The sequence below is a fragment of the Myotis daubentonii genome, chromosome 7 (genome assembly GCF_963259705.1).
Source record: "Myotis daubentonii chromosome 7, mMyoDau2.1, whole genome shotgun sequence".
In the NCBI taxonomy this organism is placed as follows: domain Eukaryota; kingdom Metazoa; phylum Chordata; class Mammalia; order Chiroptera; family Vespertilionidae; genus Myotis; species Myotis daubentonii.
The window spans coordinates 34560342-34578723 of record NC_081846.1 but is presented as its reverse complement, the minus strand read 5'-3'; the positions used below and the strand labels follow the sequence as shown (position 1 = coordinate 34578723).

General features: G+C 47.7%; 1 protein-coding gene across 1 annotated transcript in view; it reads left to right on the top strand.

Moving 5' to 3' along the window:
• Positions 1 to 18382, top strand: part of IQCA1 (IQ motif containing with AAA domain 1) — a 117934-nt gene that overhangs the window by 76596 nt on the left and 22956 nt on the right. The window contains exons 12-15 of the mRNA XM_059703636.1: positions 889 to 944; positions 2603 to 2685; positions 8810 to 8917; positions 13002 to 13201. Of these exons, the coding sequence (XP_059559619.1) occupies positions 889 to 944; positions 2603 to 2685; positions 8810 to 8917; positions 13002 to 13201 (447 nt within the window). The remainder of the gene's footprint in view (positions 1 to 888; positions 945 to 2602; positions 2686 to 8809; positions 8918 to 13001; positions 13202 to 18382) is intronic.

Genomic DNA, 18382 nt, shown 5'->3' with positions numbered 1-18382 from the left:
TTCACATTCATCAGCTGGCAACCCCTTGATAACACTGCTGGTCCTGCCTCTCGGGGCCATCTCTCTCTTTCTTGAGTTCCTCCCTTGTTGTAGCACAAAACCTTTTAAGTCATCAGAGTTCTGGAGAAGCCATGGGTATACATTATTGTACATAAATTATACTGCAATAAAAATAATGAATGAATGAATGAGGAAATAGGGAGGAGAGAAAGAGCGGAGCGTTAAGAAAGGGCCCGCGGTCAGTCCTGTGTGGCACGGATCACGGGTCGCCTGAGGAGGCCTGAGTAGAAGATGAAGCAGGAAAGGAGGAGGAGGCCGGGCTGGAAGCACTGTGCCTGTGCTGAGGCACCTTAACCTGCTCCTGGGAGCGGGGTGTTCTCATCACAATGGAGAGGCCACAGGCCCCGTTATAAAGATCATGTTCTCCGCGCCTCCCCTGCTGTCCCGAGTCTGAAGGCAGAGCCTTTGGGAACCAGAGGTGGACAGTTGCCCGGCCCTGTGGGCTCCTGGTTGCAGACTGGGTGCTAACAGAGAGGTGACTGGGTACCAAAGACACGCGTGGCTTGCGAGCCTGCGTGCACGGCCCTCTCACGCTTTGTTGTACCCTGTGTCAGAGCCCAGAGAAACAGAATCACAATGCCCAGGGCCTGTTGGGAATGCGGCCCCGTGTGGATTCACGGTGCTGCCCCCCCTTTCTGTCCACCCAGGGACGTGTCCGCTGGGCAACATGGGATCTTGGGGCTAGTTCCTACGTTCCTGGAGCCAGCCTGCTAACTGCTCCGTGTTTCCCTCCCACCGCCGCCAGAAACCAGCTCCCTTAGCTGATTTCTAGAGTTAATCTGCTTCCTTGTTTTTCCTAACCTGTTGGATATTCCCATTGTCTTCCAGAAAAATAAGGGGAAGAAGGGGAGAAGGGGGAAGGATAAAGACCTGACGGCTGACAGGTAAGGAGGGCCCTGTTTTGTTGTAAATCATGTGGAGGGGGGGCGTGGGGACACCCACAGGAGGATGGGGCACACCTGAGTCCTCAGCCTCCATCTGGCAAAGGGGCCCCTGCTGGCTCCCCACACCCCATAGGTGTCACGGGCACAGTGAGGCCTCCGTGCACCCTGTACAAGGAGCAGCACCTACTGGGAGATGCACCAGGAAGATGGGCCCAGAAGGCACATGTTGAGTGAGCCCTTGCTTCTGAGCTCATGTGACCTTTTTTACATTTTAAAATTCATGGGGGTCTTAGAAATTGTTTAAATGATAGCATCCTGATCCAACTTTTGAGGACATATGGAGACACTCTAAGAAATGTCTTTTTCATCAAATTAATAGAAACCTTAATCCAGTATTTTTATAATAGCTTAAGGTAGTTTTGAAGGTGAAAATGTATTCTATAACAAAAGTCTATTTCACTGGCAATATTCAAATATAGGTTTGTGTTCTTAATATAGAGTTTCCATTCTTTTAGAGAATCTTTCATTTCATGTTAATATTTTGTGCATGTATATGCTTATATTAAATAAGGTATTCAAGCTAAACTGCTATAGTTGATATTTCCTTGACATAGGTCAGATCCTGTTATCACAAATTCCATCACAATTAAAACCTCCTTCGTTCTCAGCTGAGGGCACCATGTTTTAAATATACTTGGTGGAATAAAATTCCAGTCAGTCAAAGGCTGGGGTCATTGAATTAACATTCATCCCACTGGTATTTGGCTTGAACCTGATATTCTGAAGTCTTTAACCTGGATCCACGCTAACCTGGGTCCTCGAGCAGCCACGGAGCTGTTTACATATCGTCACATTTACAGCTCCTCCATCTAAAGAAAGAGTAAGGCCCCTGGGAAAGAAAAGGGAAAAGACAAAACACCTCCAAGGACTCTGCCAAACAATATTTGAACTTGACCCATCTGAATTCCTGCAAGTCGGGCCCCAGTTAATTTCACTGGGGAGTCTCATTCATCAAGGGGCACAGTACCTCCATGTTTTCCCTCAATTAGTATAAATTACCCGTGTGCTGGCTGTATGCCCAAGGACCTCTTAGGGAAGTGGTTTTGACATCTGTAAACACTATGGAAAAGTATAATATCCTCCTGAAAGATCATCACACTCAGAACTTTAGACTGGAATCATTTCCCCTGTAAGTCTTTTGTTCTTTATACATATTTCCTGTAAACGATTATGCTATTGGCTTAAAAGGAAACATCAATTTTGAGGAGGATTAATGATCTACCACGGCTTGCCGATGCTAACTGACTATATGGCTATGGTCCATTGTGTTACCCTTTTGGGTAATTTCTAATTCACATTTTTGCTATCATGAAGACCGATGGAAGGACAGACAGCAGGCGTTATAGCTGGTCCTTAGATACCATTCGTGTTCCTGGGAAACATCTGCTATATACATGAATGTGTGAACGTATTGTTTTTTTAAAAAGTCTAATTTATCCCAAAAATGTAGAAATGCCTCAAAAACCCATTTGTTTGCACATATACAAACATACTTTGAAATCGATCTGGTTGAAGTTCTCTGCAGACGTGATGATTAGTGGAAATACTGCTGCCCCTGCGTATGTGCTCATGAAACCGACCGTCTGCTCCCTTCCCAGAACCATCGAGTCTCTGTACAAGGAACTGGTGGAGGAAGGGCTCCTGGTCCAGACTCTGAAAGTCAACCTCTCCGACTATATCGGTAAAGTGTGGCGAGGAATGCATGCATGCGGCCGCTAGGCCACCCCTGGGGTGTTGAGTCCCCGAGAGCTGAAAGTCTGTTCCATTTGTGTTTTTGTCCAACCCCCGACCTGGTCCACTGTGGCTCGCAGTGTTGGTTGGATATGAATTGATTTGAATTCACTCCGCTGTGAACTAATGGGTCCAGCTCTCGCCCCTGACGCGGAAGAGGCAGGTTTTCAAACCTGGTGGCGAGGTTCCCCGGGCATTCTTTCTGGTAGAAGCTGGATCAAGGATGTGAGGACACAGAGACGTGTTCATGCGTTCATGGCTAAAGGGGTGCTGAGGGGACAGCACTGGTGCTTCCACACTCAGTCCTTCCGGAGGACCCCTTCCAGAGGGGCCACCACTGGCGGAGTCGGGAGGAAGGTGGGGGACATTTGCCGTCACCAATTCAACTAATGCTTTTTCCTTAATTTTTAAAAAATGTGATGACCTGATAACAAAGTAAAAGCTTAAAGACTCCACGCAATCCCACCCCCTGACTCGGATGTCACTTTCAGTGTCAGGTGTCCACAGCAGACGAGGAAATTCTCCTACATAACCACAGACGGATGGTCACACTCAGAAAATTTAGCATTGCGCTGGCCGGTAATGCTGGGTGGTTAGAGAATCGCCCGAGCACCGAAGGGTCTGGCTTTGATTCCGTTCAAGGTTCAGTCCCCAGCCCTGGTTGGGGGCTTGTGGGAGGCAACCAATCGATGTGTCTCTCTTACATCGATGTTTCTCTCTCTGTCTCTTCCTTCCTACCTTCCACTCTCTCTAAAATCAATGGAAAAAATATCTTCAGGTGAGGATTAACACAAAAAAATTGACATGAATATGATGCTGTCAGTTAATATCTAGTTACTAACCCATTTCACCAGCAGTCCCACAGTGTCCTGTAGAAGTGTCTGTCTTTTTCAATCCAAACTCCTGTCCAGGATCAGGGACATGCTGGTCACCCCTTTTCAGTCTCCTTTCACTCCTTCAACCCAGGACCATTTCCAGCATTTTCCAGTCTTTCACAGAATTACCTTTTTAAACAGCCAGAGCTGTTTCACAGACTGTCATTCGACTGAATTGGTTTGACGGTTTTCTTACGACTTGATTCACCTGAGACACGTGTAACAGGAAAGCTGCTCAGGTGACGCTGTGACCTTCTCGGCAGTTCACATGGGGGGCACACGGTGACCCTTTGTCCCTCACTGGTGATAAGTGTAATCACAGTTCCCCAGGTTTCCCTGTAAAGCTTCGTTTTCCACTTTTCACTAATGGATGGTTGGGGGGCAGGTACGTTGAGGCTGTGGAGAGTCTGTTCCTCACCGGCTTTAAGGTGTCTGCATCTACTGCAGAGTTTCGCTGCGTCCGCTGTTGCCATGGTGGCTGTCAGGTGGCGGTGTTCTGTGTCTAGCACCCCTATGTTTATTAGGTATTGTTCTTCTAGGAAGAAACCTTGTAAAGTTGTGGTATCAGTGTAAACTCATGGATTCTCTCTTTTTTAAATACTGTTATAATTCAATTCCATCTTATTCATTCTTATGTATCCAATGGCCCAATTGGGTCTGTGGGAGCAAGAAGGCTGATGTCGCGCTTTGATTAAAAAAAAAAAAAAAAAAAGGTCACTTTAATCCCCTTGAAAGAAAGTCACATCTCCTTCCTGAGGCCGTGGAGGAGTCTCCATAGTTCCTACGAGTGTAAGAATTTTACCAGGGCCTATTGGAATATGAGTTGGGTTTCTGTTTATTTTATGTGTTTCTTGTTCAAGTACTATAGGGTTTTATGCCAGACTCCCTTGATTATGTTAATGCTGTGCCTATGAAAAAAGTGACATTTTAAAATATATATTTTAATTGATTTCAAAGAGGGAGGGAGAGAGAGCTAGAAACATTAATGATGAGAGAATCATTGATCGGCGACCTCCTGCATGCCCCTTACTGGGGATCAAGCCCACAACCTGGGCACGTGCCCTTGACTGGAATCAAACCTGGGACCCGTCAGTCCGCAGGCCGACACTCTATCCACTGAGCCAAACCAGCTAGGGCAAAAAAATGATATTTTTAACAGAACTCTGGACTTGAGATTGGGATCTCTGAGTCCTCTCCTCCTTGCCTTCTTCCTCCTTCACATCATGTCTGTTTTGTTCTCCACTGAATTCCTAGCGTTTGGTACAGTGCCTGGCACATGGTAGAGTCTCAAAAAAATAGTGGACCTGTTTCTCATCTTCTTATAATTTCTTACCTGTTGGACTTTTTCAGTGATCTCTGTCCACTTCCAGGCAGCACCCTTCAGATGCCTAAGGTCAGAGTGGAGGAGATCAGCCACTGAGGAGTGGCCTCCAATGAAAATGACCCAGTCTGACAAAATTCTTCAAATTGCCACCAGGGCTGTCTCCCTGTGGTCTTTTCCACATTTTCCTTACTTTTTTCCAGTGAAGACCCTTAGATTAAAAAATGGCAGAGGGTCTTCCCCAACCCCCTCATAAAAATTGACCCAGCAACTGGATCACAAAACCTGTGGGCAACATTTACACTAAAACATTTACACTAAATGCCAAGGTTTCCCCTCACATCTCAAAGTGCAAGCCATCGGGACAGGGAACAGAGGACTCCAAATTAACGGCAAGCACTCACTGGAACGCACAGCGCCAGTGGAGAGGGCTTTGCCCACCTCAGTAGCAGATGCACACAAAGGGGTAAAATAGGAGAGTACATAGCGGCTAGAGCAAGCATGTCAAACTCACACCCCATGGGCTGCAGGCCTCGTTTATTTGGCCCATGTTAGCCTTTGAGTTTGACATGCCTGGGCTAGAGCAATCCAACCTCTATTCACTCTTAAAAGTGACCTACCACAGCGCCCTTCCAAGATGACCTTATACCAGCCGTGGGCAAACTACGGCCTGCGGGCCGGATCCGGCCCGTTTGAAATGAATAAAAATAAAAAAATAAAAAAGACCATACCCTTTTATGTAATGACGTTTACTTTGAATTTATATTAGTTCACACAAACACTCCATGCATGCTTTTGTTCCGGCCCTCCGGTCCAGTTCAAGAACCCATTGTGGCCCGCGAGTCAGAAAGTTTGCCCACCCCTGCCTTATCCTGACAAGAAACTCTCGGGACTAGAATTACAATTGAGCAGGACAAGGCCAATGGAGATCACAGAGAAGGTCCAGAAAAGTTGGGGGAGGGACACAGGACAAGGACATCTGAAAAAGCAAGTCTCCGTACTTCTAACGTAAATGGAAACAGCAGGGGGCGCTTTGTGAAACATTAAAAGCTACCCTGAACTCTCCTTAACCATATATTTAAGCAATGGAAAATGTTCACGGTAAAAGCTTATGCAATGTTTCTATAAAAACAGAAAAAACAGGAACAAATTTATATCACAAAAAAGATTGATAAAGTAGACATATATGGCACCTACTCTTTCAAACCAAGTGAATATAGAAATTAAGAAAATTACAGACGATATGAAAGAATGTATAAAATAGAAGTAGAAAAAATCAGAAATGAGTTGACAAAACTCAAGGAATGCTAATGATAAAGAGAAAATTTATTTTAGAAAAAAACAAATTATAATAGATAAAGTCAACAAATAATGCTTTAAGAGAAATAGAGTGTGAAAGACAAAAAAATTTTTTAAAAAATTGGAAATGAAGAGCAAGATTAAAAGGGTTCAAAAGAAAGTAACAAATACTAAAGATAGGCAAAGAAGATCCAACATACAGATAATGACATCCTGAAAAAGAAAGCTAGAAGGAAGAAACAGAACAAATACCAAGAGTTATTATTCATGAAAAGCTTCCTAAAACAGAAATGCAAACCATATAGTGAAGTATCTCACTGTGTACCTGAGAATATCAACTCCCATTGACCAACACCAAGCATTCTTTTTTTTTTTTTTTTACATTTTATTGACTTTTTAGAGAGGAAGGGAGAGAGATAGAGAGTTAGAAACATCGATCGGCTGCCTCCTGCACATCTCCTACTGGGGATGTGCCCGCAACCCAGGTACATGCCCTTGACCGGAATCGAACCTGGGACCTTTCAGTCCGCAGGCCGAGGCTCTATCCACTGAGCCAAAGTGGTTTTGGCAACACCAAGACATTCTAACAAACGTACCAGGCTCACAGTTCTGGAGGCCAAGATCAAGGTTTTGGCAGGGTTGGTTCCTTCCGAAGACACTGAGGCAGAACCAGCTCCTGTGCTGCAGCCCCCTCCTCTCTCCTGCTGGCTGGCCCCATTGGTCCTCCAGTCTGGATGCCCCACTGCCCCCCGGGCTCCGCAGCCTGAATGACACCATCAGTTCATCCCTCCTCTGGTCCCTGCTGGTGTGCTGGCAGCCCTTAGTGTTGCTTGGCTTCTGCTATGTCACCTGATCTCTGTGTCCCTCCTCAGGTAGCCTTCTCCTGTATGCCAAACCAGTCAGATTGGATTAGGACCCACGTTCCTGACCTCATTTAACTAGTTACACCTGAAACAACCCTACTTCCAAATGAGGTGACCTTTGAGATGCTAGGGGTTAGGACTTCAACCTAGGAAGGTTAAGGGGACTCAATCCAATCCATCCTAGAGTCCCTGTTTCTCCTCCTTTCATGGTACTAGGTCTCCTTGCCCTTTACTTCAAGTATCTCTTCACCTCCATTTCCTTCTCCTCCCCATGGAGGAGCTAGCATCTGAGTCCTGGCTGGGCAGGTGACATAGGCATGTGGCTCCCATGCTGGGTGACAGCAAACATGGTCATACACTTTCAGAATGCATTTCATCACTTGGCAGACGGCCCTGGCTCGTTGTGTCCTCCTCTCTTTCAGAACCCACAGCCACTTCAGCCTAAATGAATTATCTAACTGAAGTCAATTTCTTCTAGAAAAAATGGTGAATTAGATATCAGTGTGGCTTTACTTAAGCAGGGACATGGGGGTCACTTTCACGTCACCGCTCATGTCATGTTTACAGTAATAAGGACTGGATTTAATGCTGACTACAGGCTCTCTCCCAATCCCAGTGACAGTGAAATTAACCACTGTTCTGTTGATTACCTGTTCATTGAAAGGCACGGGGTCAGAAGCAGAAACTTCCGTTATCACTCATCTCCCCACCGGCACACCCGTCCTCCTGTCTTTACCAAGGACTTTAATTTTTCATGTGGAGGCTTTGCGAGGTTGCCCTCCACAACAAAATAGCAAGAGTCATCTGGTGTTTGACTCCAGTTCTCTTAGTATGGAAAATGCTTTAAAGCTTTTGATATTTTCAATATTTCATATGCACACAAGCATTTTTTTAATATTTTTATATGCACACATAAATGTATACTTGTCCTACATATATAATATCAAAAGCTAGGCAAGATCTGAACTTGTTATAGAAAGAGGCAGAACAAATGATCATGCAGTGTTTTCACTTCAGATTCTGCTACAAATCAGGACTATGAGCATGTCAGGGTCCGTCCTCCACAAATGAGACCGCCATGCTCATTTTCGTGGTGACCTTCTCTCGATTAGTTAGAAAATAACACTTCAGATTTATGACTCCTCACAATTAAGCCCTTCGATGCCTTCTAATTAATCCTGTAAAGATTTATTTCGGTCTAATTCCTTTAGTGATCCTTTAAAAATGTAAATGAGTACTACCCTCAAAAAGAGATGTTTCTATTTATCCTCAATTAGACTCGTGTCCTTCCTTTCAAATGAGCGTGTTTCAGAGTCAGATTTCACCGCTCCAGTGCGGACTTCACCTGGCGATCTGTGTGTGCAGACGTCAGACTCTCCTGGAGTATAAAGTAAACAAAACCTGCATCTTTTAGTCTCCTGTGTACGTCCCTTGCTTTAAAACGTTGTTCCTCTTCACAAGCCCAATATTCGGAGGTTACTTTCATTTTTAATATGAAGAGGTTAGTGTCACAGTCAATACACAGCTCAGTTACTACCCCAGTATGCTTTCGAGACTGGAAAATTCTTCTAGCCTTTCTCTGAGAAAACGCGTCCTTCAGAATGACCCTCCATCATGGATTGTATTTGCTTAGAGATGTTAGATCTGCATCAAGTGCTAAAATCACCAGCTCCAACCAGCAGTTCCCACTCATTTGTCCTCTGTTTCTTTCCCCAGGTGAGTACAGCTACCTGGGGGCCACTCTTCGCCGGGTCTCCATAGAGCCCATGCCTTCCCTCCTGGATGTCAGACAGCTCATCGCACTGTATGGGGTCCTGCCACTAGGTAAAGACCCCACGAGCCTGTTGGGGCTATTCTAGAGGCCAGCGCACCACCTGCTGGCTTTGACCATGTCTCCCGTTGTCATCACCGTGCACTGGGGCTTAACTCTTCCTCCTGAGCTTTGAGTGAGGAGAGTTTCATCTCTATGGTGTATCCCTGGGCACCCTCAAAGGCACTACCGGGAAGGTCTTGTGGGCGATCATCTGGGGAAATACCAGCCAATGCAGGCACCTGCAATTAAAGTGCCTTGGATTAGGCAAAGAGCTCAGATTCCGCTTGCCTGACACACAGGCTTCTGTGACCAGGTCCTTAAGAGAGTCGGTCAAGGTGTTCCATGAATCCAAGGGACAAGGCTCTGCCAGGTGTCACTGCTGAGTGGGGCTCAGTCACGGCTGTTCAGACACAGGGACCTGAGTTCTACAGTGTGTGCAGAGGTGTCGGAAAGGCAGGGCTCTCTGTGACAGAAAGATCTGCTGCTGCTGCTGCTGCTGCTGCTGCTGCTCACTTCTGTTTTTATTTTTTTGACTTTAATATGTGTATGGCCTGAGTTGACGGGGACAGGGGCAGGGACCCAGCTAGGCTGTTCTCCGACCACCATTCTGAAATAGAGATCACTTCTTGATTGTTTAATTTGTTTTATTTTTTATACTAGAGGCCCAGTGCACAGATTCATGCACCGGTGGGGCCCCTCGGCCTGGCCTGTGGCTCTCTGACATCCCCCGAAGGGTCTTGGATTGGGATTTCAAGAGAGTGCAAGCCAGGCTGAGGGATCCCACCATTGCACAATCGGGGCCAGGGAGTGACCACGGAAGGGCTCCAGGGAGTGTCCAGCCCATCTCATCCAGTCCCAATCGGCTGGACCCCAACAGCAAGCTAACCTACTGGTCAGAGTATCTGCCCCCTGGTAGTCAGTGCATGTCATAGCTACCAGTCGAATGGTAGACTAGTCTAACGGTCACTTAGGCTGATAGATAGATAGATGATGATAGATAGATAGATAGATAGATAGATAGATAGATAGATAGATAGATATTTTTATTGATTTCCAAGAGGAAGAGAGAAGGTGAGAGAGAGAGAAACATCAATGATGAGAGGGAATCACTGATTGGCTGCCTCCGGCAGACTCCCTACCAGGGATCGAGCCTGCAACCCGGCGTGTGCCCTGACTGGAATCAAACGGTGATACTCTAGGCTGACACTCAACCACTGAACCACATCGGCCAGGCAGTTTGCTTTAAAATGAGATGAGAGTGGTTTGAGCGCTTAGAATATTGTTCTCCTTTGACTTAAATAAGCACTTAAACCTATTGGCAAGAAGTAGTGCATTCCTCTTTTAACTGAATGTCAGAAGTAATAAATGGAATTTGGGGTTGATGTAGATAAAATATATATAACATAAATAAGTAGACAATACCTGGGATCAACACAGTACGTATATAATATCTGTGGGTCCTTGTAAATGAAATAAATAGACTAGTCCTCAGACGGCATCACAGTGTCACGGGAGGCACTGGAGCTGAGAGACCAGGAGCTGGCGGGCTTTTAAGGAAACTCCTAACCAGGGGGACGAGGGTGTGTTTGCATCCTCGCTCCTGGTGCGGGTGATGGGCGTTGTCAGTGAGGAACTGACGCCCCTTCAGGCTGCTGACCTCGCTGGGCCCAAGGCTGGCCGACGTCTTTCTCATGACGGGTGTGTGTGTGTGTGTGCACGCGCTTGTGCACATGTATGCAGTGCACAACCAAGGCCAACAGAGAAATGTGTTCACGTCTGCCTTCCCGGTGCTTCATCTAAATTCCAGCATCTAAAATGGTGTCAAGTCACAAAAAGGAATGTGTTTGTTGGCCCAGAGCCTTCAGGTCACCACTGCCAGGACTGACCAACCCGGCCACTGGGCAGAGGGCACCGAGGACCCAGGTCAAGGCCACTGTCCACGCCTGGCCTCCAGCACCGGCTCTGCTGGCCTCCGGGCTGGGCTCCCGGGACCAGGTCTGAGCTTTCAGCCTCCCACTCAGGACACACCTGCCCCGCATCCACCCTCCCTCCTGGAAACGTCACCCTCCCGGAGCAGGAGGGGAAGAGGAAGGAAGGAGGGCGCCCTCGGAGCAGGAGCAGCGGCACAGCCTGCGGGAGTTTCACGGGAATTGAGTCGCTTCCCAGCAGGAGCGTCAGGTGGCCATGGCAGCGAACCTGCTTTTCCAGTCCAGCCGCCAGGAGCCCAGTGTCAGGAAGCAGCAGAGCTGGCTCAGCGCATGGAACACTGGCCCTGTGACTCCAATCCTCCCCAAACCGAAAAGCCTGGAAATTCACTCTGTCTCTGTATAATTCTCCGTATTTTTTTAAAACTGCCACTGAACGTTCAGATGGGCAGGAGGAGCCGTGGACACTGTGGCAGGTGTGTCCCGGCCAATCAGCGGCTCCGAGGTCATCGAGGCCCCAGGTGCAGAGGCCTTCCCAGACCCCCCTCCTTTCCTCTCCGAGCGACCCTGGTGACCACCCCTTCCTCCTGGAAAGTCAGTGTCCTGGAGTAAGTGCGCACCTCCTCCTAGGTCTCCCACACCCCGCCCCCTTCCCCCCTCAGCAGTCTTCCGCCACCCCTCCCAGGACCCCTCCCGCCCCACCTCAGCCAGCACCCTTGGATAACCTACAACCCTGACCACCTTCCAGGGCCCCAGCAGCTGGCATCCGCCTCCCTCCCCACCTCCTCGCTGCCCAGTCACAGCACCAGTCAGAATTATCCGCCGTTCCCCCATTACCCACCTGACTCCCCACAGCAGGCCTGCGCCCCCCTCACTCGGAATCTTCCCACCTGCTCCAGTTCTACCTGTGCTTCAGAGGCCAGCTCAGACGCCACCTCCTCCATGAAGTCCGCCTGAGCCACCCCCTCCAGCCACCCAGCCACCCCCACGTTAAATGTGTTTCTTCTCTGAACTTTCTGTGGCTCTCAGGGGTCTTAGCACTCTTTGCCTTCCATTCTCATCATGTCCGCTCAGCTATAAAACGTTTTTTACAGCAATCTCTGACTCCTTTCACATTGCACCCCCACAGGCTGCCAGCGGGGACCAGGGCCCAAGCAGCCCTCAATGTCCAGCTGCTGAGAAGACCCTGCGAATGGGCGCGCTCTCCTGTGGTGGAAAGCAGGGTCTCCACCCCTCACACAGATAAAGCATGCCTGCGTAATGTCATTTTAAAGAGAACTTCTCAAAACGACATTCTAGTTTATGTGGGGTATGTTAGGGAACCACAAAAACTGTCTCCAATGAGCTGGTACGTTCACAATACCTTTGCAATTACACGAAAAAAAGAAAAAAGGAACAGCACAATAGTAATTGTAATATTGATATGTTTATAGCTGCTCAGAAAGTGCCCAGTGCTTGAGCAAAAGCAAACCAGAGCGACAGCTGCCTGCACCACAGCCCTTCCCCGGCCGCAGCTCCGCTCCCTGTGGAAGTCATTACTCAGTGCCCGGGCCCGCCCCTGGCGCTCAGGACGGTGGGAGATGCTCAAGTCTAAGTGCCGTCTGTGCTCGCAGGAGATGGACGGTGTGGTGAGAGCTTGAGGCACGGGTGGACCTCTGAGTGACAGCACGATGATTCGACAGGTGGGAAACCAGGCAGCCACGGCATCCTTGGCTCCCCCTTGGTCTCCTAAGAATCGCTAACGGACACTCGGCAGTCCTCCCCCCACTCACCCCCCTTCCATCCCCACATCCTCTTCCCAAGCTTCCAAAGGACGAGATATTGCTGCTGACAAGCAGAGGAACCCCATCCCCTTCCTCCTCCCCCCCCCCGAAAAAATGCCAGATGCAAGTTATTGCAGGAATGTTCTTTAAAATTATGAGTTTGGGGGGAAGTATAGGATGGGGGATGGAGGAGAAACCACGTGTCAAATACCCAAGGAGACCCCACGGCTCCACCTCGACTACAAATCAAAGTGCCTCAGACGCAGCAGAGGCGGAAATGCTGTGGACGCAGTCATCAGAGTCACAGACACGGGCATCTAGTGTGGGGTCGTGGCCTCGAGGAAGCCTGGCCTGCGAGCCCCTGGCTTCCTGGCGGGGTTGAGAGCTTGGGCCTCTGCCTCTTGCAGGTTCCGCGGAGGTGCACCAGCACGCACCGTTGGTGAAGTCGCTGCTGCTGGTCGGGCCATCAGGGGTAGGGAAAAAAATGCTGGTCCACGCCATCTGCAGCGAGACGGGCGCCAACCTCTTCAACCTGTCCGCGGAGAACATTGCCGGGAAGTACCCCGGCAAAAACGGCCTGCAGATGATGATACACGTGGTCCTCAAGGTATGGCGATGCTTCTCATTTCCCGGGCTCCCATTCTCCTGTAGATCGTCCCCTTAAACCGACTAGCACGGGCCCTGGTAGGTCGTTTCCTCAGGCTGACGTGAACGTCCCTCTCCAACGTCCCTACTGCGTCCTCTTGCAAACGTCTTAGTTATTGCACCTGGCTGAGCATCCAACCATTAGCAACAGCGTCTTCCTCTGCATAAACACTCCACTGTGCCCCAGGCCGCCTCCTTGTGCCACAGGAACCCTCTCTGAAATGCTCGCACCTCTATTTGGAAATTAAATCCACAGTTTCTTCTTTCAGCCCACCTCCCTCCAGTAATGGTATCTACCTTTGCATTCGGGGTCCTTTCTCACATGCATGAGTTGCCAAGTCCAGTACCTTCTGAACGTCAGCTCCTCACACGGGTAGTAAGGGGAGCCCGCAGGAAGCCAAGCCGACCCCAATAATGTCCATGCTCAGTTACATCGTAGGCCAGTGGGTAGGGAAGTCCGCCTGAGCCACCCCCACCCAGCCACCCAGCACCCACTAGAACAGCGGTTGCCAACCAGTGGTCCGCGCCACTGGTGGTCCGTGAGGTCCAAAAGGTTGGTGACCACTGCACTAGAAGGTCCATGCACCGCCCAGTTCTACGGTCTTAGATAAGCTCTGCACCGCCCTGAACCTCCACTGTATCATCCCCACAGTGAATGAGCCACACCAAATGGTAGGAGGTGCCCTGAAAGCAATGATTCTCTGATATAGTTTGTCTGTAGATGATGTTGATAGGTAGGTAGGTAGGTAGATACATAGATGATTGTTAGATAGAGAGATAGATAGATGATTTGGTAGATCTATATAATAAAAAGCTAATATGCAAATCAACCTAATGGCTGAACTACCGGTCACTATGATGCACACTGACCACCAGGGAGCAGGTGCTCAACGCAGGAGCTGCCCCCTGGTGGTCAGCGCGCTCCCACAGGAAGAGTGCCGCTCAGCCAGAAGCCAGGCTCACAGCTGGCAAGTGCAGCGGAGGTGGCAGGAGCCTCTCCTGCCTCTGCAGCAGTGCTAAGGATGTCTGACAGCCAGCTTGGGGAGCGGGCCTAAGCCATCAGTCGGACATCCCCCGAGGACTCCTGGACTATGAGAGGGTGCAGGCCAGCCTGAGGGACCGCCCCCCTCACCCCTGAGTGCATGAATTTTGTGCACCGGGCCTCTAGTAGATACATAAATTGATAAATAACATACATATATAACACAAAGATTACCAAGTTTTAAAGCCCTTTGATACAGAATACTTATATATAATATTAAAACTTCACAGAATTTTATTTTTATTTGATTGAATAGCTCAAGTTTAACTTTATGCTGTTCAATGCATTTTTAGTGGCTAGAATAAGGCAGCTTTACTATACCAATGCAGATGTGTCACACTGTACTTGGGGCTAGATGTTGGCTGTGCATCGGTGCTCAGGGGGCCCTAAGGCAATGGTTGTTGTCAACAGTGGCCCACAGGAATAGTTTCTTTTCCCTCTCACCCCAGTGACACAGTAAGGAAGTGAGGGCAGTGGGGTTTCTTCCCTTGGCCACATGGACCCAACCCTGTGGCGAGGTAGTAGGACGTTCCCCGCTCTCCTCCCCTCCCTTGCTGGTCCAGAAAGAATCCATGGAGAGAGAATTGGAAGAGCTAGGAGGCAGGAGAGGACCGTGGGTAGGGAATAGAGGAAGATCATTGAGTTATTTAACAGAGCACCTCAAACAAGTTAGGTGTTCCGCGCCTTTGTATCGTTATGTGAGGGGGTTCATCCTTGTCCCCGTTTTACAGAGAGAGAAACTGGGGTTCTGAGAGGTGACGCAACTTGTCCAAGGCGACCAAGGTCAAGTGGCCAAGCTGGGATTCAAACCTATGTCCTTCTTTATCTCCTGCACTATTTTCTATCAAGGTAAAATTTACGTACAGTAAAATGCGCTGATCTTAAGTATACGGTTTAAGTATGAGCTTTGAAAAATACACTCAGCTGTGTAACCACCATTTTCATGTGCTCTTGGGGCCCTTGTCTGACTTATTTTTTTAAAATGTCCGTTCAAGTCATTTGCCAGTTTTTATGGGACTGCTGGTCTTGTGATTTGTTGGAGTTCTTCATCTAGTCTGGATACAAGTTCTTTGTCGGATATAACATATTGCAAATTTTCTCTGTGATTTGCTTTTTCACTTTCTTATTTTTCTTGTTATTTGTCCTGTCAACTCTGAAAGAGGGTGTTAAAGCTCCAACTAGAATTGTTGGATTCTCTATTTCTCCCTGTAGCTGTTGGGTTTTGCCCATGGATGTTGTAGCCCTGTCATGAGATGCACCACATTCAGATCTGTTATGTCTCCCTGATCGGTTATTTTATCCTTAGGAGCTGTCCTCTTTGTCTCTAGTAACACTCCTTGTCTTGAAGTATACCCAGTCTGATCTGAACAGAGCCTTGTCAGCTTCCTTGATCCCCTTTCATTTTCAATGTCGGTATAGTGAAAGTGAATTTCTTGTGGGTATGGTTGAGTCTTGCTTTCTTATTCAGTCTAACAATATATACCATTTAATAGAATGCTTGCAGCATTTACGTTAAATGCAGTTATTCATCTGGTTGGGTTAGGTCTACCATTCTGCTGTTTGTTCTCCATTTATCCCATTTCCCTTTTTTTTCTCTTCTTTTTCTTTTTTCCTGCCTTCTTTTGGGTAACACAGTACTTTTTAGTATTTTACTTGAATTTCTCTATTGTCTTTTTAGCTATACCACTTTCTTATTTCTTAATTTTATTTTTTAATTACAGTTTGCATTCAATATTATTTTGTGTTAGTTTTGGGTATATGGCACAGTGATTAAACAATCACATACTTAAGCAAAAACTCTTATTTTTTAGTGATTGTTCTACAGATTATTTTAGCCATTTTTAATTTAGCACAGTCTACAAAGGGTGAATATTGCACTATTTTACATACAATGTCAAATCCTACAACAATATAATCCTATATGTTTTTATCATATGTTTTACATCTAGCAATGCTATAAACACTACAATAAGGTATTACTATTTTTGCATTAGTTGTTTGTTTTTTAAAGAATTTAAGAGGAAAAAATAGTATTTTACCTTTAGTCACATATTTCCCATATGCAGTACTCTTTATTCCTTTCTGTTGATCCAACTTTCCCATTTGTTGTAATTTTGTTTTTAGCTGCAAAACTTCCTTTCATATTTATTTTAGTGCAGGTCTTCTGGAAAATTGGTTTTCATTTTATTTTTCAAAATATCTTTACATTGCCTCCATTGTTTGAAGGATAGTTTTGCTAGATATAGAATTCTGGGCTGACACATGTTTTCTTCAGCCCTTTACAGATGTTATTCCCTGGTCTGAGGCGCAGAGCATTTAGGTCGTTTTCCCAGGTGACAGTGTTGCCACATGAGCCCACAGTCTGCATCCAGAGCCTCCAGGTTTAACAAGTGCCTCATCCAGGCTCTCATTGAAGTTGGGCTGGATTAAGCCTGTCTCCTCCCACCCACTAGACGGCTCAGTGCTCCCAGTGTGATTCTAGGACAGAGCCCATGGCATGACCATGATGTCCTAATGCTCAGGAAATTGTTTCTGCTGCTGAGAGGTTTTTCCCCTCGCTATCCAATATGCTATGCTGGCATTTTTATTTTTATTTTTTAGAATCGTTGCAAACTGACATGCAGACTACAAAATGCTGTGTGTCAAATTTTCAAAATGTGGAATGGCACCCTCACCCACCGAGGCCACTCCACCTCTGCCGTGTGCGTAACTGATTAATGAAAGACCCAGAGCCCAGGGGTAGGAGTCATTCAGTTACAACCATGTGCTGTGAGGACACTGCCTCCCGGCATGAGTGACAGACCAGCTATCAGCACTGCGGAGAGGTATTTACTTTTAATTAAGCGAGAGAAAGCTAGTAAACCTCCGGCAGGTGCTGTGCGTGCATTCCTGTGTCCCCTGAGCCATGGCCCGGGGGCTGAGGCTTGAGGGCAGCCAGCATGGATCTGTGGCAGCTGCTGCAGAAGGTGAAATAACAGGAGGCCTGGTGACTCGCCATCTCTTCTGGTACAGAACTCCTAGGACTGAATTAACCTCCGCAGAGCAGAGATGGCACCCGTTAGGAAGCCGTTCACACAGTCACTTCTGGCCAGCGGCCTTGCTTCGCACCCAGCACCCTGCACACGTGAAAACACACTGGGAAGACACGTCTCTGATTCATTTCACAACCACAGATTCAAATCCATTTTTTTTTTCAGTATTTCTGGAGGGTTCCTTTCTTTCACACACAGTAGCTTTAATGGATTAACAAGCTGGGTTCCTTTAAGAAATGTGGTTACTGTTATTTAAAATTCTCTCTTCTGCTAAAGCTATCTGTGGAGAAGAATATACATCTCTTTAGTGGGAAAATATTAGGAATATTGTCATCTAACCAGCTGAGAAATGTGGTGAGTAATATTTAATAAGTATTTCATGGACAAAAGGCAAGGCCATCTCTCAACCAGCCTTGGCCTCCTTGGGTTTTCACAAAAGTAAGTTGGGCTGGACGAGCAGGAAGGACTGACCTTGACCTCTGGCCAGGAGTCCAGCGCACATGAAGGAGTTTTACACATGCTTTTGCTTTTCATGGGACCAAGCCCTTGTTGGGGCAGAGATTAACGTTTCCATTTGCAAACAAGAAGACTAGCTCAGAGTGCTTACTTTGACCAAAAGCTACAAAGGAACATAGGGGCTGGCATCTGGACTTAAGCCCAGGTCTGTTCCCACCGCCAATCCCTTGGCCTCGCTGCCTCCAGGGCACTGAAGGTTCCCTGAGCCCTGCCCTAGGGCGCTGTGCCCTGGTGACACTCCTGGGTTAAAGTGTCAGCCATGGGCACTTTAGCGTGAAAGGGGAAGGACCTGGAAGCCATGTGTCCTGTTGGCGCGCTCCACCAGAACCCCACTTCTTCCTGGGTCCCCTCGCCATCACTCCTCCCTTGCCCTCCAGGCCGCCCCGGAGACGGCCAGGGCAGACCAGTGGAGCCCAGGGAAAGAGGCTGGAGCAGGGACTTCTGATCCGGAGTTTCGGACCTTGGAGATTTCTCTCTGCCCAGTGGTTCTTGTGTCCTTCTCGGGAGAATGGGCTAAGGAGGCCACCAAGCCAGTGTCGGATCCAGGCCACGG